Source organism: Pelodiscus sinensis, chromosome 4 (genome assembly GCF_052426305.1).
Source record: "Pelodiscus sinensis isolate ZL-2025 chromosome 4, ASM5242630v1, whole genome shotgun sequence".
Lineage (NCBI taxonomy): Eukaryota > Metazoa > Chordata > Testudines > Trionychidae > Pelodiscus > Pelodiscus sinensis.
The window spans coordinates 51,772,296-51,796,603 of NC_143055.1; the positions used below are offsets into that span (position 1 = coordinate 51,772,296).

Below are 24,308 nucleotides of genomic sequence, written 5' to 3' on the forward strand. Positions count from 1 at the left end.
GCTCCAGCCCCCTAATCATTTTGGTTGCCTCCGCTGGACCCTCTCCAATGCGCCCACATCCTTTTTGTAGTGGGGGGCCCAGAACTGGACACAATACTCCAGATGTGGCCTCACCAAAGCCGAATAAAGGGGAATAATGACATCTCCGGATCCCACAGTCCCAGATCAGCTGCCCCCCATCTCCTCCACAGGTGAGCCCTCTGCCTCATGCCTGAGCTCCTATTGGCTCGTTCCACCGTTTCCCCGCCCAGTTCCTCGCAGAGCGCGGCGGTGGCCGGGCTGTTGTCCCTCCTGCCGGCAGGGGTCGCCCTCTTGAGACGCGGCAGCCCTGAGGCCCCTCCCAGTGGGCTGCGGTGTTTCCGGACCCTGTCACGTGACAGGAAGAGGTCGACGCCGCTGTTCTGCGTTGCGGCAGCCGCGGCCGGATCTCTGCGAACAGTGGCGTTAGATGGGTCGGAGGCGGAGCCGCTGCGGCCTAAGGAGGAGCCACCACCCCAGCCCCTGCGCCTGCCTGCGCGGCCCCGCGGTAAGGGAGGGGGGCGTCGGCTCCGGTAGCCCCGCTGTGCACAGAGAGCTGCGAGCATCCCTCGCGCGGAGCCCAGCGGCCCCGCCTGCGCCTGGCTCCCGGCTCTGCAGGGGCAGCCCCGCGCGCTGTGGCTTGACCCCCCCCCCCCCGGCCCCTCTCTCCCTCCTCGCCATCGGCGGCGGCCACGGGCATCACGCCGACCGGGCCCCGCGGCGTCACACGTGTCTCCCGGCACCGAGCGGGGGCCAAGGGGCGCGGTCCCGTCGGGCCAGGCTGGGAGCGCCCCGCGCTAACGCGGGAAACGCGTCAGCAAATGGGGTAAAGCCCGCAGCGCCCGCGACGTGGGTTCAATGTCTCTCTCGAATAGACCGGAGTGTGTGTTGCCCGGGCTCTCGGAGGCGTTTAGGTGCAGTCTCGGGAGGGGGGGACTGGGTCTGTGCTGGGACAGGGGCCAGTCCTGCTGCCTGCTCCGTGCCGGATACAGGACATTCACCCTGGGAGTTCAGCATATGTAGCTGTCGTGGCGAGGCATACGTTGAAAGCTTGGAACGGGCTGTTCATTATAATCTGTATAATCTCTTCTGCATATATTGCAGATAATACTGACACCAGAGACAAATAGGACTAGCATACGTATGATGTAGGGGACCTAAGCACAACTAACACTTAGTCAGTGCTAACTCTTAAGTTGCTCTAGTTATGTTATTTAGGGGTAACACTGGAGACCTGTAGTTAAGTTGATCTAAACTTAACTAGTATGGAGGCCACTAGTTAAATTACATAATTTACTTAACTTAAATTGTAACTTAGATTGATTTACAGCAGGTGGGAGCCAATACACTCAGGGAGCCAGCTTTTAAGTTGGCCCCCTGTGCATGCTGTACAGAGCTGCCTCCCACCCACCTGCACTCATGGCTCCCACAGAAGCAGCAGCATGGGTTAGGGCAGCCAGGAGCTGGTTCTCATGGGGAGTCTGCTTAAAAGTGGGCTCTCTGCAGGCACTGGCTCCCGCCTCCTTTCCCCACATGTAAAAGTGTACCTGCTAAAATGTTCTGCTAGTACACAATTATACAAATAACACATTTTAACATCCCTAATGTACACATTGTTCTGGTAGCTTTGGTTGCGTCTAAGGAAAACGTTTTGCTGGGTTTAATCTGTGTTGTGATATCAGTACAGCCTATGGCAGTGTTTCCTCAATGGTGTTCTGTGGAACCTCGGGGTTCAAAGTGAAAATAAGGGTTCTGCAAGAAAATATTGTCATTTTTGTTTTTAAATATTTGCAATTAAACTAAATGGTGATCTCATGACCTTGTTTAGCATTTGTTTATTATTATCCTTACTTATTTGTGGTCTCCTTTTTCAGTTCCATATATAAGACTCTTATTAGGGGTTCTGCAAAATTCTTTCAAGTTTAAAAGGGTTCTGTGGCCAAATAAAATTGGGAAACATTGGTCTACGGCATCTCACTAGACACTTATGTAATCTCATGTACATCTTGAAATAGAGAAAGAGGCAGCTTCTAAGAATATTTAGGTAAGATGATTATGGAAGAGAAGCAGGTACTGATTGCTACAGTGTGTGCAATTAGAGAGAAATGAGTGGTATTGCAGATTATTCGTATTACTCTTTTATTACTTTATCTGCCTTTGAGCCAGGGTCATGGGTGAAGACTGCATTGTGCTAGGTGCTACACAAACACAGTACTGAAAGATAATTCTTGGCTAAAGGAGCTTGTACTCTAAAGACAAGACATGAGACAACATATGGATTCAAACAGATGGAGTACAAGGAGACAGAGAGACAATATTGGTTGTAAACAGTGGTCACAGCATATAAACCCCCCTATCATCAAGGGTGGTGGTTTGCTTTTTTTGAGGGGTGGGGGCATCACAGTGAGAGAAAGTATTGAGGAGGGATATGAAGGAGGATAAGTGGATAGCTTTTTGAATGTTTATGGTGAGCTCTTCTCAAGTACAAGGGAGAGTATATGAGAGAGCACAAAAGTGCTTATTTGAAAACTAACAAGTGAATTATGAAGGCTGACCTCATGGGCCAATTGGAGGTGATCACCAGTAGCCAATGGAAGACAAGCAAGGTGAGGATTGTCTATGAAAGTACTTGAAAGTGAAAATGAGCAGTTTAATGTTTGATATCCTAAAGGAGGGGGAGCTAGTGGAGGGATGCAAAGAGGGATAACATTGTTGAAGTTGCAATGCTGCATTGTCTCATTTAGCTGTGTTAGGTTCATAGTACTCACAGTGAACTGCAGCAGAAATTGCAGAGGCTATAAGATCAAATGGCAAATGTGTAGGGGCATATTACAGTCACTATTTAGTAGTAGTTAGGAATCTTCAACCCCACCTTTCAAAAGTGGCACTCTTTGTTACTTTCAAGACAAAGAAGATAAAACAGTTACTCACCTTTTATAAGGTAAGGGGAGGGATAGCTCAGTGGTTTGAGCATTGGCCTGCTAAACCCAGCATTGTGAGTTCAGCCCTTGAGGGGGCCATTTAGGGATCTGGGGCAAATCTGTCAGGGATAGTACTTGGTCCTGCTGTGAGGGCAGGGGACTGGATTCAATGACCTTTCAAGATCCCTTCCAGCTCTATGAGATGGTATATCACTACAGTTCTATGAGATCTCTTCATCCAGATGGATCTAATGAGTCTCCTCCATCCCCATTTTTTCAGCATCCCCTTTACTTGAGATTCTGAATTAGTATAGGAACTGAGGGTTGATTGAGGCAGCCCTTCCTTTATGCCCTTGGGTAGGTGGGAGCACAAAGACATGCATAGCCACAGACAAGGCCCAATGTGTAGCACTGTTCAAAGATTCTGATGGGTGCATGAGGCTCTTACACACAGAGGTGATCCACATAGTAACTGGTTCTTCAAGAGGTTGTCATCTATCAGGAAAATAACAATTCCTTGTATATTTAACCAATTCATAAATGTGCTCGAACATCATACTATACTTAGAATGCTTTTTTTTATTATTATTCCTGCTTTTCAGCTTGGCAAAAATGACTGCAATCAAGCATGCCTTACAGAGAGATATTTTCACTCCGAATGACGAACGTTTATTGAGCATTGTGAATGTGTGCAAAGCAGGCAAAAAGAAGAGAAACTGCTTTTTGTGTGCTACAGGTATGCATGTTGATTGAGAGACACAGCAAGGTATTTCTTTTCAATGTATTTGAGTATTTTCACTTTAAATACAGTAAAATGAATAGTTATTTAATTTCTTTAAGTGGCATCTGCTTTTCATCTTTCAGTCTGTTCCTTGCCTGTATAGAGAACATGTACTTCCATTTACTATAAATGAATGGAATCAGGTATGGTGTAGAGTGAAAATGAATTTTCATATGTTCTTAACAAAAAAGCTTTGCTGTTAAAGCTGCGACGGACCCTAGTTCAGGTGTGCTTTTAGGAGTAAGCGAGTGACCTGAGCGTTTATGGTTTAATTTCTCACTGTGGTTTAGAGTAGGATGTGAACAGCTAGTCGCTCCCCCACTCCTCCCTTACTGCCTTTATTAGAAAAAGGCAGCAAGGGGAAAAGGAAAAAAGGGGGTGCTTCAAAGCAGTGGTGCTGCGTGGAGCTCGGGGACAGAGGCTAGGGCAGACCCCAGGCTGTAAGCGGTGCTGCAGCTTTGAAATGCCATGTGCAGTCTGGGCCCACTGGGAACTCCCAGCTGGCCCGGGCTGCACATGCCGTTTCAAAGAGGCTGTGCCCTGTAGAGCCTGGGCTCTGTGTGGTGCTGCCAGTTTGAAACGCTGTGGGGAGCATGGAGCTAGTGGCGGCTGCTTGAGTCCCCCTCTGGCCCCATGCTCCCTGCAGTGCTTTCACTTTTGGAGTGTAGCAACAGCCCTGAGGTTGTTGATATGCTTCAAAGGCAGACGTGCCCTTATTGACTAATCAAATAACATTATTGGCCGGGATTAAATTGAGAGGAGCATAGCTATTTAGGCTCAACACCTTTAAATAACGTTGGTTACTTGCAAAGTGAAGGGAGAGGAGCTGGGGTGTACTGATTAGAAGCCAGAGCAGGGAGCTCTGGGGAAATGCAAGCGCTACCTTTTATGCTTTGAACTTTTGGTCCTTTGTTTTTGAGTTCAGCTGCAGGCTTTCCAAGCCGTAGGGGCTTCTGGCCTAACAGAACCCCTGCAAACAAAAAACAAACACCCCTTTCCCTACCCCCTCCCATAATAACCCTAATCAGAAAAGGCAGTTTCATATTCAAACCTAATTTCTCTAGTGATAGAAATGTAGCCGTGTTAGTCTGGTGTAGCTGAAACAAAAAACAGGACTATGTAGCACTTTAAAGACTAACAAGATGGTTTATTAGGTGATGAGCTTTCGTGAGCCAGACCCACTTCCTCAGATCAAATAGTGGAAGAAAATAGGCACAACCATATATACCAAAGGATACAATCAAAAAAATGAACACATGAAAAGGACAAATCAAATTTCAGAACAAAAGGGGGATGAGGTGGAGAGGTAAATGTCTGTGAGCTAATGATATTAGAGGTGATAATTGGGGAAGCTATCTTTGTAATGGGTAAGACAATTAATGTCTGAGTGTCTGAGACGTTTGTCCAGTGTACATAGCAGACGGACACTTTCGGCACATGATAGCATAAATTATATTTCTGGATGAGCAGGAATATGAGTTCTTGATCTTATAACTCAATTGGTTAGATCCAATAATGGTATCAGCAGAATGAATATGTGGACAAAGCTGGCAACAACCACAGGACATACCACACTAATACCAACCCTGGAACCTTCCCTTGCAACAAACCCCGTTGCCAGCTTTGTCCACGTATTCTAAGCTGGACAAAGGTCTCAGACACTTCGCCAAAGAATCAATGCCCACAAAACAGATATTAGACAGGATCACAAAGAAAAAAGCTTCTTGCCATTTCAACCAGAAAGGGCATTGTCTCAATTACTTGATTACCCGCATCCTGCTTCGAAGACCTTTTCATACCAGACTTGAAAGAGAATCCTCTGAACTGTCATTCATGCTTAAATTTGACACTTTACGCCTAGGTCTAAACAAAGACATTAATTATCTTACCCATTACAAAGATAGGTTTCATTTTTTAAGCTGTTTAAAGGGGAAAATCTGTTTAGAATTCATAGGTTCAAATGTAGATGAGATGACATTAATACTGGTTAAAATACCCCCTATTCTTTGCTGAAAATAATTCTGTACTTTACAGTGACAACAGAACGTCCAGTGCAAGTAAATGTGGTCAAGGTGAAGAAATCTGATAAGGGAGATTTCTACAAAAGGCAGACAGCGTGGGCACTTCGAGATCTTGTTGTTGTTGATGCCAAAGATGCTGTTAAAGTATGTGTTCGTGTTTGTGTGGCATGTTTGGAATGTATCACTGTAACTATACAACAACTTTAAAAGTTTTGTATTCAGAGTTCTGTCAAATCTAATTTCTTGGACACATGGTTTAGATTCTGACAACACATGAGGGTTGGGGGCTGGGACATGAGCTATCTGTCTTATTTTGCCTATAGCCTAATCTGCCTTGTCCAAGGGTATTATCGGAACTCCAGTGAGGGGTAGCTGAACCCAGCATAGCCCATGTGATAATCTCAATATCTATGTAGCCTGTCAGAGGCATCTCAGGTAGGTAGAACTTGGCTTGCATGCAGAAATTAAGAGAAACACTCCTTTCCCAATTTAGGTCCCCGTCAAATGGGTTACAATTATAGAATGAAAGCATTACAGGTGATTTATTATTCATGCTAGATTAAATAAAGTTTGTATAAAAAATTCACTTTGAAAGCATGGTGATGAGCCATATGTAAGAACCTAGATAGACCTGCCTAAAGCAGATGTACATGATGAGATTACATTTTTATGACCACCCCAAGAAATTAACACATTGATTCATCTGTTGAAACATGTATAGCCCTGAGGTATTTTGCCTTTTCATAAATCCTAGATTATGCATGTCCATGTCAGTAACTTGTTTTTTCAATCTGAAAATCATATCTGTTCTGTAGAAGGTAACATTTCCTTTTTTCTGTTAGTATTACATACCTCAGAACTTAGTGTATAACTGGAGATGGGAATGGTGGGGAGAAAACACAGGGTCAGTCTACACTAGAGTACTACAGTAAAACTCCATTAGTCCGGCATCCAATGCTCCGGGACTCCTGATGGTCCGGCACCATCAGGAACCCAGAAGTGCTGGGGCAGCCGGACAGGCTTCCCCCATTCAGCTGCTGCTGAAACTGACCAGCAGGCTGAATCCGAATGCCTGGGGCAGAGCAGCTGGGGTGCTGCGGGGTTGGTCTCGTAGCGCCGCCCCTCAGCGCTGCGGGACCAACCCGGCAGGACCCCAGCTGCTCTGCCCCAAGGGTCCCTGATTCAGCCGCTGCTGAAACAGATCAGTGGCTGATTCCAGGATGCCCAGGGCAGATCCTTTGGCGCTGCGGGTCCAACCCGGCAGCACTCCAGCTGCTCTGCCCCAGGCGTCCCCAAGAGCAGCTGGGGTGCTGCCGGGTTGGTCCCGCAGCCCCGAGGGGCAGCGTTACGGGAGCAACCGGGCAGTACCCCAGCTGCTCTGTCCCAGGCGTCCCCAAGAGCAGCTGGAGTGCTGCTGGGTTGGTGCTGTAGCGCCGCCCCTCGGCGCTGCGGGACCAACCCGGCAGCACCCCAGCTGCTCTATTGCAGGCATCCCCGATTCAGCTGCTGCTGAAACTGACTGGCAGCGGCTGAATCAGGGACGCCTGGGGCAGAGCCGGACTACCGTAAGGGGGGGGCTATGAGGGGCCTGGGGTGGCATCCCCTCCCACCCCACTCCAGACCCCTCATAGCCCCCCCTTCTGATAGTCTGGCATATCTGATAATCTGGCACCCCCCGGGTCCTAAAGGTGCCGGATTATCGGAAGTTTACTGTACATTGGCATAGCTGTAGCACATCTGACGAAGATACTGGCAGGAGAGTGCTCTCATCGGCACAATTATTTCACCCCTTTGAGTGGCAGAAGCTGTGTAAGTGGGATGATGTTTCCTGCCGACATAGCATGGGTGTGGACAGTGCTTAGATCAGTGTAACTTATGTTACTCAAGGGGGTATCTTTCATACTCTAAGTGACATAAATTACATCAGTTTAAGTTGTAGTGTAGACCAGCCCAAGTATTACTCATTCTTTCTTCCCTTTAATGTTCTTTCTATTAGCTTTTTTGAATATTCATTTATAATGCTATTTACATTTACCTACTTTAGAAGACTATCAGATTTCCATCAAGATCAGGGGGAATATGCTTTATTACTCCTATAATAAATGTTTAACGTGCATTTGGAAATGGCGGAGATGCTCAATGACTTCTTTGTTTCGGTCTTCACTGAGAAGTCTGGAGGTGTGCCTAACGTAGTGAATACAAGCAGAGAGAGGGTAAGTTTAGAAGATAGGATACACAAAGAACAAGTTAAAAATCACTTAGGAAAGTTAGATGTCACCAGGTCCTGATGAAATGCATCCCAGGATACTCAAGGAGCAGATAGAGGAGGTATCTGAGCCTTTAGCTATGATCTTTGAAAAATCATGGAAGACGGGAGATTCCAGAAGACTGGAAAAGGGCAAATATTGTGCCCATCTATAAAAAGGGGAATAACAACAACCCAGGAAACTACAGACCGGTCAGTTTAACATCTGTCCCAGGGAAGATAATGGAGCAAATAATTAAGGAAATCATATGCAAACACTTGGAAGGTAATAAAGTGATGGGGAATAGCCAGCATGGGTTTGTGAAGAACAAGTCATGCCAAACTAATCTGATAGCTTTCTTTGATAGGATAATGAGCCTTGTAGATAAGGGAGAAGCGGTGGATGTCATATACCTAGACTTTAGTAAGGCATTTGATACGGTCTCGCATGATATTCTTATTGATAAACTAGGCAAATATAACTTAGATATGCACCCACCTTATCGTGGCCCTAATTGGCTGGATAACCATAGAGAGTTGTTGTTAACGGTGCTAAATCCTGCTGGAAAGGGATAACAAGTGGAGTTCCTCAAGGGTCTGTTTTGGGACCCGTACTGTTCAATATCTTCATCAGTGATGTAGATATTGGGATAGAGAGTATGCTTATTAAGTTTGCAGATGATACCAAACTGGGTGGGGTTGCAACTTCTTTGGAGGATAGGGACATAATTCAAAATGACCTTAGCAAGTTAGAGAAATGGTCAGAGGTAAACAGGATGAAGTTTAATAAAGAGAAATGCAAAGTGCTCCACTTAGGAAGGAACAATCAGTTCCATACATACAAGATGGGAAGCGACTGTCTAGGAAGGACCATGGCGGAAAGGGATCTAGGGGTCATAGTGGACCACAAGTTGAATATGAGTCAACAGTGTGATGCTGCTGCAAAAAAAGCAAATATGATTCTAGGTTGTATCAACAGGTGTGTTGTAATCAAAACTCGTGAAGTCATTCTGCCGCTCTACTCTGCACTAGTTAGGCCTCAGCTGGAGTACTGTGTCCAGTTCTGGGCGCCACATTTCAAGAAAGATGTGGAGAAATTGGAAAGGGTACAGAGAAGAGTGACAAGAATGATTAAAGGTCTAGAGAACATGACCTATGAAGCCAGGCTTCATGAACTGGGCTTGTTTAGTTTGGAAAAAAGAAGATTAAGGGGGGGACATGATAGCGGTTTTCAAATATCTAAAACGGTGTCACAAGAAGGAAGGAGAAAATTTGTTGCTCTTGGTTTCTGAGGACAGGACAAGGAGTAATGGGCTTAAAGTGCAGCAGGGGAGGTTTAGATTGGACATTAGGAAAAAATTCCTAACTGTCAGGGTGGTCAAATATTGGAATAAATTGCCAAGGGAGGTGGTGGAATCTCCCTCTCTGGAGATATTTAAGAACAGGTTAGATAGACATCTGTCAGGGATGGTGTAGACGGAGTTTGGTCCTGCCTCGAGGGCGGGGGGCTGGACTCGATGACCTCTCGAGGTCCCTTCCAGTCCTATGATTCTATGTTGTGTTTTTACTGTATGATACTTTATAAACTATTCATAAATAGCTTAAAATATTTAATAAAAATTATGATTGCAAGTCAAGCATTCAGAATTTAATAGAAAAGTCAGTGTTAAGGTTGCCTGTGCACCTTTAATTCAGCTCCCTTTTGGGAATGCATTATGATAGTTTCAATTACAGGATCATACTTTTTTTCGCCCCACAGGACCCTTGCCTTTCACATCATCTATAATGCACCTATTTATAAAATTGTGTGTATGCACACACTTTTTATAATGTAACATTAATCATCACACTTGTCAGTGTGAGCTGCTTAGGCAACTGAGATTCTTTTATAGTGCTTTGTGGGAAATAGTTCTAATGAAGATTTCATTTCCTGTCATGCCCAGTTTCATGCCAGTGCTTGTAGGAGGAATGTTAGCAGTAATACTAGTAATATGTCACAATGAACGTAAGTCTCATTTGCACAGAATGTATAGCATTAAGAGGATATGAAACTTTTACAGTAGGAAAAGTTGGTGTTCTAAAATGTTTGAACAATGGACTTAACATTGGGTAATGTTCAGTACAGATCAGCCTCATGACTTCTCTTGTCTTTTGCAGGAAAATCCTGAATTTGATTTGCATTTTGACAAAGTGTACAAATGGGTCGCCAGCAGCACAGCAGAAAAAAATACTTTCATTTCATGTATCTGGAAATTGAACCAGAGATATCTTAGAAAGAAAACTGACTTCATAAATGTTAGTGCCCAGCTTTTGGAAGGTAACATTCAATAATAGTGGTTTTTTATAAACAAATTTTACCATTTTACGGCATTATGAGACGACAATAGCACTAAAATATATAAACAGCAAATGCAAAGTCTGGTTTTTGGGATACTAATTCAGTCAGTGCACTAAATACTAGAACTATGTTGAATTTTACTACAGTATTTGTAAATGTAGCTTCAAATGAACAAATGTGTATTGGGGAAAGCAGGTTCATTGTGTTAACAAATGGAAGTCATTTTCTAAAAATGAAACAGTCTGTATGATGGAGACATAGAATACTTAGTGAATATTTCAATATTCACTAGCACTCTAACACAAAGGTAATGTGTAAGTTTCATAGAGTAAATCTAAGAAAAGGAGAAAACAGTTTATTCTGGCATTTCACTTCCCTTTGAGTGGTTGTATAAATCTTACTATGCTATATAAATGTGTGCAGTCTTCATTTTTTTGCACTTGTTTTGGATTATTCAAGGATAATCTAACACTCGTGTATGTCTTGGGATGCCTACATAGGATTTAATTGCATGTAGTAATTAATCAATTGTCTTTGAGTAATCTTTGGTGCATCAGACTAACCAGGGTAAACTTACTTTGTATCACCATAACCGTAAAAGGCAAAATCATTTCGATGGCTAGAATCTTGTACAAATTTCAATGGAATGATGACATTTCATAGATTGCTTTAATCAGAAATGGCAAAAATCATGCTAGTATTAAACAATTGAAATGTCTTGTGTAGATACACTTGAGTTTATCATTAGACTAAAGTGGCATTTAGAAGGGAAAAGCTCTTCGGGGACCTTGTTTTTCATGTTGAACTTGAATTTTTTCAAAACCTTTGTGATGTTGTAACATTCAATCTTGTTGCCATTTAAAAAGACACACACGATGTTCATACTCTGCCCAGCTAATATTCTTTGCTTCCTTTCCTCTGCTTTTTCATACCTTTTTATTCTCCAGAACTGCCTAAAGTTGCAGAAGGTGCGTAACACCTTTTCCTTCTTTATTCTTTTGTGTAATGATTTTTTTTTTGTAATTAAGTTGCTTTAGTTCTCTTGAAACAATTTATTGAATATCTTTTAAATTGCTAGAGAAAGGTGTGACACACAAGGTATATGGGACAATATTAATGTCTTGTATGCTTTTTTAATCAGTCTCTTTAAACTTGTTTCCATAAGCTTATTATAGTGAAAGCAAATAAACACTGAAATCTGTGTCAGATTTCAGCTGATATTTGTTTACATTTTTTTTAATCACTGTCTTGAGATGTAACTCTCATTTTCTTTTTTTCCCCCCCTCCCCTCTTCCTTTGGGAAATTTCTGTTGAGCATCAACTTCACTCCTACTCAGTGAATTTGGTTTCTATTTATAGAACAACTTCATTACTCTTAACATATTTTAGAGGCAGAGGTAAAGATTTTCCAAATTGAATGGCTAAGGTTGGGCTCCTAAATACTAAGTAAGTGGCTTGATTTTTGGGGGGAGAGAGGAAATGGGTGCTGAGAACCCAACATCTCTCATTGACTTCAGTGGGATGTGTTATGTGCTTAATACCCTGGAAAATCACAGGTATTTAGCATCAGGCATTTGTAAAAGAAAACCTAAGGATTAATGCAGCACATATTAACCTGCATATCAAGTTAGAATTTGGGTGTCACAATTTTTCTGCCTGCATTTGGAAATGTCCAATCATTATTGCTACAAAAATGACAAATGTTAGCACTTTCAGTGTAAAGTAAATACCAGCAAATAGCACTGCTAACCCCAGGTGTTCAAAAATCATGACTCAGGCATCAAAACCATGAGATTGCTAATCCTAAAGTGGTAGCCACTAACACAAAACCAAACCAACCCTAATCATCTGATCTTTTTGGAAGAATAGGGAGAAAATGCACAGATGCTTCCAAATACTTTGGCTTAAAAATCATGAAATTCATGCAAACTGCCTTGTATTCAACTGGTTTATAATCTGTGAGCTCTGAGATGTGTTGGGGGAATTGTTTACATCTACTAGCCTTTGCACATAATGTCTAGTAAAAGACAGAGTGGTAGGTTTGAGACCTGTTGTTTAGGATTATGGAAGTAGAATGTCGTCCTGCCAAAGAAACGGTCTCTTGACATTAACAATCTTGCCATTTATTATCCTTTTCTAACTTGCCATCATTGGTAATAGAGTAAGTCCCATTGTTTCTTGAATTTATAAGTGGCCTCCAATTCTACTAATTTGTATTAGTATAAAGGTGGAGATACGTCTTGTAGGTAATTTCCTGGGTGCTTTTGACAACTGTTTGAGCAGTCTTCAGTAGCCATGTCCATGAGGCTTCCTTGTCTTGTTTGTGGAATAGGGAAGGAATGAATTGGTAATGCCTCAAAATGTGTTACTGAAATTCTCCAAACTTTCTTTATGAAGGTTTAAATTTGACTCTCATCCCTATAACCTTATAATGGATTTTGAAGTAACTGTAGGACTTAGATCCACATGCATGCTTGTTTGGTTTTTGTATTGTATTGTTTTTGTTTTGTATTGTGTGTGTTTTTCTTTCCTCTATTTGACGTGGCCATCTCTTTTAGTCTAAACTAACTACTTTTATTTAAAGGATTTTGAATTATCTATCTCCATTTAAAATGGTAGCACTTCTTCCTGTTCTTTTATTACAAAAATGAATTTGTGGGCTTTTTCCCCCCTTCCCCTTATAAGAATCTGTTCCAAGTGGAGAAAATCAGAGTGTAGCAGGAGGAGATGAAGAAGCTGTGGATGAATATCAGGAGTTAAATGCAAGAGAGGAACAGGACATTGAAATAATGATGGAAGGCTGTGAATATGCCATCTCTAATGCTGAAGCCTTTGCAGAAAAGCTATCCAGAGAGCTGCAGGTGTTAGATGGGGTAAGGATTTCTTGAGGCCAAAAATGGCTGAGAAATTGTATGGTACTAGACTACAGATCATAGAGATAAATTGAACCTTTTCATATTCTAAAAGCTCTCAATAATGCTTGTAGCTGTTTTCATCTCATCATGTTGATTCAACAGACTTTCGTGGCTTCAGTATGACACAGACATAATCCTGGAATCTTATTACAGTAAAACTCCGATGGTCTGGCATCTGATGGTCCTGCACTCCTGATGGTCCGGCACCATCAGGAACCCAGAAGTGCTCTGGGCAGCCGGACCATTGGAGCTGCTCTGCCTCCAGCTTCCCCGATTCAGCCGCTGCTAAAACTGACCAGTGGCTGAATCGGAGAAGCTGGGGGCAGAGCAGCTGGAGTGCCACCGGGTAGGTCCCGTAGCGCTGCCCCTTGGGGCTGCGGGACCAACCTGGCAGCACCCCAGCTGTCCCCAATTCAGCCGTTGCTGATACTGACCAGCGGCTGACTCCGGGAAGCCAGAGGCAGAGCTGCTCTGCCCCGGCTTCCTGGAATCAGCCCCTGATCAGTTTCAACAGCAGCTGAATTGGGGACATCTGAACCTCGGTGCTGCGGGGACCAACCCAGCAGCGCCCCAGCTGCTCTGCCCCAGGCGTCCTGATTCAGCTGCTGCTGAAACTGACTAGCGGCTGACTCCAGGAAGCTCGGGGCAGAGCAGTTCTGCCTCGGGCTTCCTGGAGTCAGCCGCTGATCAGTATCAGCAGTGGCTGACTTGGGGACACCTGGGGCAGAGAAGCTGAGGTGCTGCCGGGTTGGTCCAGTAGCGCCGAGGAGTGGCGCTGTGGGACCAACCTGGCAGCACCCCAGCTGCTCTGCCCCAGGCGTCCCCAAGAGCAGCAGGGATGCTGCTGGGTTGGTCTCGCCGCGCCAAGGCTCGGCGCTGGCGTCCCCGATTCAGCCGCTGCTGAAACTGACCAGCAGCAGCTGAATCAGGGATGCCTGGGGCAAAGCCGGACTATTGGAAGGGGGGGCTCTGAAGGGTCTGGGGTGGTGTATGGGGATGCCCCTCCAGACCCCTCATAGCCCCCCCTTCCGCTAGTCCGGAATATCTGATAATCGGCACCCCCGGGTCCTAAAGGTGCTGGATTATCGGAAGTTTACTGTATGTAGACTTCTGCTTTTATGCATTTGTTACATTTTATATTTGTCTGAATGTACAGTACATTCTAAAGTAGAGGCTAAAGAATATCATCTTGCATATTGCAAATAGTTTGATACATATATTGCTGTCTTTGGCTGTGGTTAAACTACATCCCTTTTCTTGAAAAAGGGATGTAAATTAGACACTTGGAAATTGCAAATTAAGCTGGGATTTAAATTTCCCGTGCTTCATTTGCATAACGGCTGCCGCGTTTTTTTCAAAATGGGGCTTTTTGAAAGAAACGGCTGTTTAGTCAGGGATCCTGGACTACAGGCTCTTTTGAAAATTTTTTATTTTCGATCAATCCCTGTCTAGAAACAGCCGTTTTTCTTTCAAAGCCCCATTTTGAAAAAAACGCGGCTACTCACATTAGGATATGATCACCAACAGTGACAACTAGGAGTTTTGGATTAATGTCACAGTATTGAATAATTAGACTGATATTTGACAGTGGGGTAATTAAAATACCAAGAAAACTCTGTAAATTCTTTGTTATAGCCTCATTTACATAAAGTTCACTAAGTTTGTGATCCCGTTTTTTTAAGACGTTTTCTATCTAAACAATTTTTGCCTTAAGTTTGAAAACTGTGTTTTTCTCATTGGAGTTCATTTATGCAGAAACAGATACATAGTGTTAACTCCAGCTTTTCATAGGGCAAAACACAAAATATTTTTACTGATTTTTTTTTTTTTCCATAAGAAGATTGCATACTCCATCCTGGCCTAAGGCAGTAGTTCTCAAACTGGAGTCTAGTGGCCCCCTAAGGGGCTGACACCTGACTTCAGGGAATCCATCAAGCACAGCCAGCATCAGACTCACTGAATCTCAGACAGACAGCCTAAGTTCTCCCACGTGGGGCTGAATTCCAGGGCCCTTTGCCCTGCCACCTGGGACTGAAGCCAAAGCGTGGCAACTTAACTGTACAGAGGTCTCTGTAGCATGGGGCCCCAAGCAGATGCCCTGTTTGCTACCCCCTAACACCAGCCCTGGCTTTTATATGCAGAAAATAACTTATTGTGATACAGGTGGACCATGGAGGTTTTATAACCTACTGTGAGGTCCTCAGAACGGAAAAGGTTGAGAATCTCTGGCACCTACTCTATGGTCCGTAATACTTTGACATAATTGAAATTGGAGAAAGCCAGAATAGCCTAACATTTTGGGAGGTACAGTATTTGATATGAGGGTGCTGTTTAAAACAATATATAATTTCACAGGGTATAAAGTGATTGTGTATTTATCCTTCAGGCAAACATCCAGTCAATCATGGCCTCTGAGAAACAGGTGAACATCCTGATGACGCTGCTGGATGAAGCTCTGAAGGAAGTGGATCAAATTGAACTGAAGCTGAGCAGTTATGAAGAAATGCTTCAAAGTGTAAAAGAGCAAATGGATCAGATATCAGAAAGCAACCACCTAATTCATCTCAGCAACACGAATAATGTGAAGCTGCTGTCGGAAATTGAATTCCTAGTTGTAAGAATGTTAATTATGGCCTGAAATCTGAGACCTTTTGTTTTAGGAAATAAGTATTGTTAGAAGCATTTTATAATATCAGTCTTCTCGCAATAGAATAGCATGAAACTAAACTCTGAGCCAGTGCTTTGCTTATATTATTGTATTTTATCTTTTAGAATCATATGGATTTGGCAAAAGGTCATATCAAGGCCCTCCAAGAGGGAGATCTGGCATCCTCTCGAGGCATTGAAGCCTGCACTAATGCAGCTGATGCCCTTTTGCAGTGTATGAATGTAGCTCTTCGACCAGGTAATACTTTTATTAACTAAAATAAGGCAAATTGTAACACTTTCATTGTTACAGTTGTACCTCTCCTTTCAGTTTCTTAAATTGTTTTTCCACATGTAGGGAATCTTGCCCTGTACCGTTTTCCATTTCTAACAAAAAAAAAAAAAAAAAGTCTTAACATAGTTTGTTATGGTCTTTAGGACATGATATGCTTTATGCAGTGATACAGCAACAGCAGCGGTTCAGTGACCTACGTGAACAGTTTGCACGGAGACTTGCCAGTCATCTGAACAACGTGTTCGTTCAGCAGGTAACTTGCTTTGCTTCTTTAATCCTCATGTTTGCAGCTAGATGTCCTTTTTGAAACCTTTGAAAACAAACTGTTGGAAAGCTTGATGTGATTAACTGAAATCCGAGCATACTTTGAGTCACATAACTTACTTGACTGACACATTTATTTACAAATAATCTAATAAGTGTGCATAATATTTTCTTTAAGTACAGAGATTTCTCATGGTTTCAAACATTGGTATCACAGAAATAACCATCTGTACATCTTTGCACAAAATGATCTGCATTGTTTGACACGTACCTTAAAGTTTGGTTTTTGTGATATGACCATAGTTTGTTTTTAGCCTTAAAGTTCTTTAGCTAAAACAACAAAGAGCAGTAGTCAGGGAGAGCCAGTCTAAGTATTAAAATATGCAGGGCTCGACAAACAGTGTAATCTACTCGCCCATGGCGAGTAGATTATATCCCGGAAGAGCTGGCATGGAGCAATCTGCTCATGCGCAGAATGATCTGCGCATGCGCAGAGCGCAGAACCGCGCATCTGGCGAGTGGGGCTTGCTGCCGCTTGGCAAGCCCTGAAAGTACGGACCCTTCCCTACCACAAAAGGGCCCAGCTCCATCACAGATACAATTGCATCAAGGACACTGTACAATGATTGCTCCCGAATCTGTGACTGACATTGTTCCAGTTTTTCAAGTAGCCTGGCTACAAAACATGGCTGAATTCCAGTCTTTGCAACAAATTGGAACTATGGTTTAAGCGTGGATTTGGACATAAGATAAATAGGCAGACTCAGTTCTGTAGCTGAATTGTTCTAAAATTATAAGTGATAACTTTTTAATTATAACAAACTTTAACAATAACTTTTTAAAATCCTTACAATATGGAGGATGCTTGAATTGAGGGTATGTAGAAGGTTTTGGATTAAAGTGTTTATAAGACAGGTTTCAAGCAGAGGCGACTCAAACTCTTGCTTCTGAAATTCTGGGGTGATTTTTTTTTTTAAATGGACCTTGCAGCAAGTAGAATTGTCTTGATGTAATTTTTAATCTTGTAAATGATTTAGATTTCATATTGTGCTGAGGTCGTTTCCTATGTGGGGTTGTGTGGGATTTTTAGCGCTTTTCAATTTTCAACACTTTTTTTTTTTCTATTCCTGTATTTTATCTCCAATTAGTTTACTCAGACCCTTCTTCAGCTCTATAACAGGTCCTACTATCTTTCTGTGAGTACATCAGGTTTGATCCAAGCTTGTCTAATTAATTTTGTTTTAAAAGCTTGCTAAATCTAACTAGTAGTTGCAACTTTGGCTTCACAAATAGGAAACTTGCCTTTACTGATTGCAGAGTACAAGGGAGCCTCCTCCAATGTTTGTATCAGCACTCAAGCTTTGTGTGTCTGTTCATGGACAGACAGTGTGAACGTAACGAAGGCAGTTGAGTGACAAGTTGCAAATGTAATAATAGTTTCCTTCGTGCTACAAAATGAAAATATGTTCAAACCAATATAATCGAACAGCACCAAATAAAAAAAGCAGGCTTAGATGGTAACTAGTAGTCTTACAGGTATTGCAAAAAATGAAGAGGTTTTTCAAATATTGGACGATTCAAATGATGGATAATTCTGTGCGCACACAACATTGCATTCAATAGTGCAGGCCCTGTAATGACAAAATTAAGGAGTTTTCTATTTAAAGTATTCTCTACTCTGTAGAAGAATAACTTGCTGTCTTTGTTGAGAATTTTCACTGTTAGGTTGTATGCTTTCTAATTTTTTTTAACCCCTTTTACATTTGGAAAAAAAAAAGAAATCTGCAGCACTTCACTTCTTTATCTGTCTGTGACTCCAAATTAACAAGTGGAGAAAATGGTTTTCAGGTCATACGTGAAGTTGTACTTTCTGGACAGTGCAATAAAAAGATAGTTGTGTATTAAAGAGTAGAGAGTCAGCTCTCCTTACTACAATGTAATAGATTGGTTGTATTCCTCTGATCTCTTAACTGAACTATATTGCTTCGTACTGCAGGAGACTTCAGAGGTAGACATATAAAGAAACAATAAACTTACACTTTTGCAGAGATTTCCAATCTTCGTGCCTGGTTAAGTGCTGGCACCGGTCCAATTTCTTCTTTTGCTAAATCCTTGTGTGAAGACATTGTGAGGTGCAAATTTAAAATCTGATGTCCCATTCAGCAGACTTGAGTGATTTCTCTACCAGATCCATGGACAGAGAAGAACTTTGGATCTGGTAGACCTCGTTTAAACTGTCATCTTCAACTGTGGCACCAACAATGAATTGTACTTTAAATGTAGCATATTGAACAGTGGCCCCAGGTATGAAAGTCTGTTGTGTCAAGGGTGTTTTCTTACAAGACATCCTGTTTTATTAGGCGATTGGATTAACCAAATGCAGAGGTTGCCCATTTAAATGAATATTAAAAATGTCTCTAACTGGTGCATTTTCTCTTGTGTCTTTAACATCTTGTTGAGAGTTGCACTTTTTGTTTAGAATTTCTTGTGTAATTTGAATTTCTCCTACAAACACTTTTTTGTTTAATTAAGAAGCAATCCTAAACCAGAAAAGACAAGTGTGAAAATATGAAGCTGTTCAGTCTTTTGGTCATACATACAATCAGATTATATTGTCAGATGGATTTATTTTAGATGTGATAAACTCCAATATCCAATCTTAGATATTGTAACTCTGAATTTATAATGTAGCTTGTTTAATTTTAAAAACAGAGTTTTAGGTACCAGTGCATTGACATTTTTATTCTAAAAGATTCAAACAACTCCCTTCCACCCGAAATCTGTTGACATTTTAAACAGAAAAATGCAACTCCAGATTTGCGCTCATTGCATTTGCAAAAAGTCTGCTAACATTGATCAATTAATAACATTTAATGTTTATTTGCCTGTGTTCTAATCATAGCTTGTTGTTTTAAACTTGTACTTGATTTAACAAATTATATGTAACTTTAAGATATTATCAGGTTTGGCTAGTAAGGAAAGCATAAATCAGTTGAGCTTTCTTGTTTTGAAACAGGCCTACGGGACAGTAGACAGCAAACTTGTCAAAAGCTTGCAGTGCAATGTGATGACACAAAAAATGTAATTTTGTGCTATGTATCTAGATCAGGGTTTCCCAAACTATGGGTTGGGACCCAAATATGGGTCACCATTACATTTCAAAAGGGTTGCCAACTGTCTCCACACGTGACTCTGACCCCCCCCCCCCTCCCATTTTTGAATTGCCTTGGGTCACCAAGCCTTCCTGAATTGTCAAAATGGGTCCCCATCTGGAAAAGGTTGGGAACTGCTGATCTAGAGGCAGTACACTCTGAGCCAGAGAGGTAGTATTCCTTTTTATGTGGTGATGTTGGGGAAACAATACCTGTTTAGTTCTAGGCCCCTTGATGCTGACATTTTAAAGTTTTAAGCCAACTATTTGCTCAGAGTAGAGCAGCAGAAAAATTAAGATGGACGGATTGACTTGGAAGGAAAAATAAATATAATGTGATCAACTTATAACTATGTGAAGAATACCAAGCAGAAAGGGAAATTCTCTGACGTGATACAAGAGGGGTATGAATCAGAATTACGGAATGAAATAGAAACTTTTTGGTGAATATCTGAGAATGTCCTAACAGTAACATCAGGTAAACTGCAGAGTAGTCTCATAAGAGAAGAAATGGAAGCCCTATCAATTGAGTTTCGATTGAACAAAACAACTGAAATATACTATGGGAAACCAGGTTGCATAGTAGGAGGATGAAATAGATGACTAAGAGGCTTTCTATACTGAATTCCTATAAAAAGTATACCTGAAAGAGGGTGAGGGGCATCAAAGAACAATTCAGAGTATTTTGTACAGCCTTTTTAACAGTGTTAACTCCCTAACTAATGGGAATATAATACATTATTTACTCTTGTTTGTTGGTTAAACCCAGCTAATCACTGGCTTTTAATTGTTTTGTTTTAAATAAATATGCAGCAGTAAAGACTAACAATGCATACTTCAGATTACCACAAAGATCACACTTTCTCCTCATTCAGCAGGGATGACTCAAGTGTGGCCTGTGCCTATCTGTGCTTATACCAAGGTGTGACCTGCCTTCAGCAGTTCTATAGGTTACTAGTTTGTATTTGGTAAAATCAAATTTAAAGGTTCACTTGGGTTTTAGAGACAAAACATAATTTATCTGAATGTCTTTTCTGGGACAAACAAGAAAAGTCATCTCAGTCTAGGAATCATTTAATGTTATCTGCTACCTCATCGAAATTGGATGTAGTTTTCTAGTGGCTTTTACCATTCTGATTTTGAGAGAGGAGGTTGTAGTAGTAATTAATAAATCATCTTAGTTTGACTAGTTTGTCTAAAGAATTTTAAATACACTGAATTGTTTGGATTGAAGTGCTTAGTGAAGGTTATTTTTCAATTAATATGTAAACTGGGCATATCATATAAGTGTCTTTATTTAAATTAGGTATCCACTACTGTATTACAGTTTAAAACTATAAAGGATAGATTGGGCCTAATTCCAAGTCTAGCTGAACCATACTTGCTTGGTACAGTGGGAATTGGCTATAGGGGAAGATCCCAAGTCTTTTTTTTTTTTCCTGTGTTTTAGGTGCCATATTGGCATCTCCTATAACTTAAAGCAGCCTAATGGCTTCCCTAAACTACAAAAATGAAAATCTTCTACTTAGGACCACCCCGCCAAATGGTCACCCCATCCCACCTGTGATCTACTCAAGAATACCCCTTTATCTGGAGAGAGTGTCTGACAGTGTTTTTTGTTTTGTTTTGTTTTGTTTTACATTGGCTTTACACCAGATCTGTTTGCCCTTTGCAGTACCAGAAAAGCACAAAAGTTATAAATCTCTGAGGGCCAGGATCTGGCCCATAGTTTAGTTGTGAATCAGAGGTAAAATTACCTCCTGCATAGTGCAGCATAGCATGTAGTGACTTCAGAAAACTGAAATCTGTGAAATACAATCATACAGTCTACTATGACTCCAGAGTGCATTTATCATCTCTGCTTGTATTAAACACACTCAAAGCTATTACTGTAAAATAACATTATTAAGGTTGCAAAGACAAGCACTCAAAATTTAGAAAATGCCAGAATTAAGGTTACCTGTACAACCTTAATTCAGCCTGTGCGTTATAATATAATTTTAATTATGTGATTGCACACTCTTTTTTTTCCCAGGTCCTCTGTCATTCAGTGTACAAGATAGACTATGCTCCAGTGATTCTGCACAACCCTGATTTAAAGGAGGCAGTTGTTTGTTTCATTTGTTGTGGAACTTAAAAGGTGTGTAGCGAATGAGGCAGGAATTGCAGGAAAATAGAGGATGATCAAGACAGTTGAATGGTCTCTGAGAAACTGAATTCTGTTTCTGCTTCTGCCACAAGTTTTCTCTGATGCTGAACTGTCCTTAAACTAGACTTCACAGATGGTTACCATGTTCCTCATTTCTTTGGGTGCCTGATTTGAGATCACAGGGTCTATTTGTAGAGGTGCTGAGTTTTCACAGCTATAACTGAAGTCAATAGGAGTTGTGCTTTGACCATATTAGCCGCTATATAATCTGAAAAATCAGGTCCTTGGTGCCTCATTTAAAATTAGGGAACATTTTATCATTCATTTTTCTGACACTGTTTGCCAGTTATAAAATGTTCGTATACTATAGTGATGGCTGCTGTAGAAAAGCCTTTGAGAAAACTAATAATTCTGTTTGCAGAACAGTGTTTGAGTAGTGTGCAATAAATAAAGACTGGGGTCACATTGATCAAGGAGGGAATAAATACTGATTAGCTACTTCTTAATTGAGCACCATTTATCTTGTGAACTGAATGAGGCAGGAGTCCTAGTGGAAAAAAATGTGTGTGATCATGTGATTAGACAATCATAATTTTTGTGCATAAGGGGACTTTATTAAAGTGACACGGGCTGCCTTAATTCTGGCGCTTAACTTTTGCATGCAGTGCCATATGACGACATATTGACATCCACTTCAAATCCTTAGCAGTATTGGAGCTTTTAGTTCAAATGGCAAGAGATCTATGCAATAGGTCTAACAGTAACTAACTGATAGATGATGGCAGCCTACTATTATTACATGGACAAACACTAGATGGAGATGAGATTTTTGTCATTGGGTTTTACTGACATTTGCTGACAGGACAGTAGAGCAATGGTGAGACTAGACTCTTGAGTTCCATTGGCTCTGGAGGGAACTGTACTTTTCTTCCTGTTGCCTCTGCCTCCAGGCTTGGACCTTTTCTGCCTCATCCGCATTGCTTTTGAGTTCTGGTCCAGATCTCATTTGACCTGCAGCAATTGCAGGGAAAATCTTGTATCCCCTCCTTTAGCCAAGGGTTGGAGCATTCTTAGCTGACAGCTGCTCAGTACAAATGGGAATCTACACTGTGTTTTAGATGCTAAGTTCAATCAAGTCTGGCTTTGTGCAAATTACAGTTTTTAAGAAGCTTAAACTTGGCCACATTTGGTTTGGTATTTAGAGCCCAGCAAATCTGCAGATATCGGCAGCTCATTTTTGCAAATATGCGGATTACAAATTTTGTATTTGGAACCCTTCAAATTTGCAGCTGTCGTGGGTATCCACACCCATGGATATCCATGTAGTATCTGCAGTTCATTTTTGTAGATACATATGCAGATACAAATTTTGTAACCAGGCTGGCTCTACTGATATTCACAGGTACAGCAAAAGACACATCCATGATCTAAAGACCACTCCTGCTAAATTTCAAGTCTTTGCTCCCAAACATGAGGACACTAAAACATTTCAAAGAACAGTCACAGAATGTTTTTAGCAGAGTAGTATTTTTATGAATGGTAAATGGTTTTGGCTGAAGGTTTTAAAAAAAACAACAAAAAACAACCCAGGTTGAGGCAGACACCTGGCATAGAAGATTTCAGCCCCAATGGTTGAAGTATGTCCTAGGTAAAATAGGGTCTTCTCCTGAGAAATATTGAGAAACCTTAATACTCTGCCTCAGTGTTATAACAGCACAAGGGCAGGCAATTTGTGTGTGTGGGGGGGGGGGAGGCTTCACCAATTTTAGTAGTGGAGGCAGGCTGGCTCCAGAATGGGCAGGACCTCAGAGGGATGGGGTGGTTCCCTGTAGGCACCACGTACCCCCGGTGGGAAAGGGGAGACTTCATGCACTCCCCTGTGGGAGTACGCAGGGTCTCTTGCACCTGCCCCACCTTCCCAGGGGTGTATGGTGCCTAGAGGGAACTGCTAGTAGTTTTGAATAGCTGGCGGTTCCCTCTGATGCCATGTGCCTTGAGTGGGCGGGGGGAAGAGACTTTGCCCGCTCCCCTGCCCTTGGGTCTTGATTGGACTGGGGAAAAGGGGTACAACAGGGCAGGCTGCGGGACGGATCAAAGGGCTTGGCAAGCTGGATACCACCTGCAGAGACTGTATCTTGCCCACCACTGTAACAGCTGCTTGAGTCTCAAGCTGCAATCGGGTCTCTTAGACAGTCTAACTCTTATACAGCACTCTTCATCAGTGGATCTCAAATCATTTTACATAAGAAGTCAGTGCATCATCAAATGGGCTGAGTGAAGCACAGAGGAGAAAAGACTTTCCAAATGTCACCCAACAGGCCAGTGTCAGATTTGGGAATAGAACCTAGGTTTCCTAAGTCACAGTCCAGTACACTGGCCCCATGGCTATTGCATGATATCTTTCAGGCTATCACCTGTAGATGAATTACACGTCAAAAGTAATTTTCAGTTTCACTTTTCTGTTTCCTTTTGTTTATTTGATAATATAATTTCTAGGCTAATCAGAATCTATAGTGGTATGTTTACATACATTGCTTCTATGCTTATTTTAATATCTTTTATCA

The 24,308-nt window shown here is 41.9% G+C and overlaps 1 protein-coding gene across 4 annotated transcripts in view; it reads left to right on the forward strand.

The window, feature by feature from the left end:
• The first annotated feature begins 313 nt into the window (after nt 1-313).
• Nucleotides 314-24,308, forward strand: part of EXOC1 (exocyst complex component 1) — a 52,410-nt gene continuing 28,415 nt past the window's right edge. Inside the window, exons 1-9 of one of the 4 annotated variants that reach the window (XM_075930391.2) lie at nt 314-526; nt 3,542-3,675; nt 5,755-5,885; nt 10,144-10,303; nt 13,010-13,197; nt 15,626-15,853; nt 16,012-16,144; nt 16,324-16,433; nt 17,593-17,640. In XM_075930391.2, coding sequence (XP_075786506.1) covers nt 3,552-3,675; nt 5,755-5,885; nt 10,144-10,303; nt 13,010-13,197; nt 15,626-15,853; nt 16,012-16,144; nt 16,324-16,433; nt 17,593-17,640 — 1,122 coding nt within the window. In that variant the 5' untranslated portion in view covers nt 314-526; nt 3,542-3,551. The remainder of the gene's footprint in view (nt 527-3,541; nt 3,676-5,754; nt 5,886-10,143; nt 10,304-13,009; nt 13,198-15,625; nt 15,854-16,011; nt 16,145-16,323; nt 16,434-17,592; nt 17,641-24,308) is intronic. The other 3 variants (XM_075930392.2, XM_075930393.2, XM_075930394.2) reach the window with 3 other exon arrangements.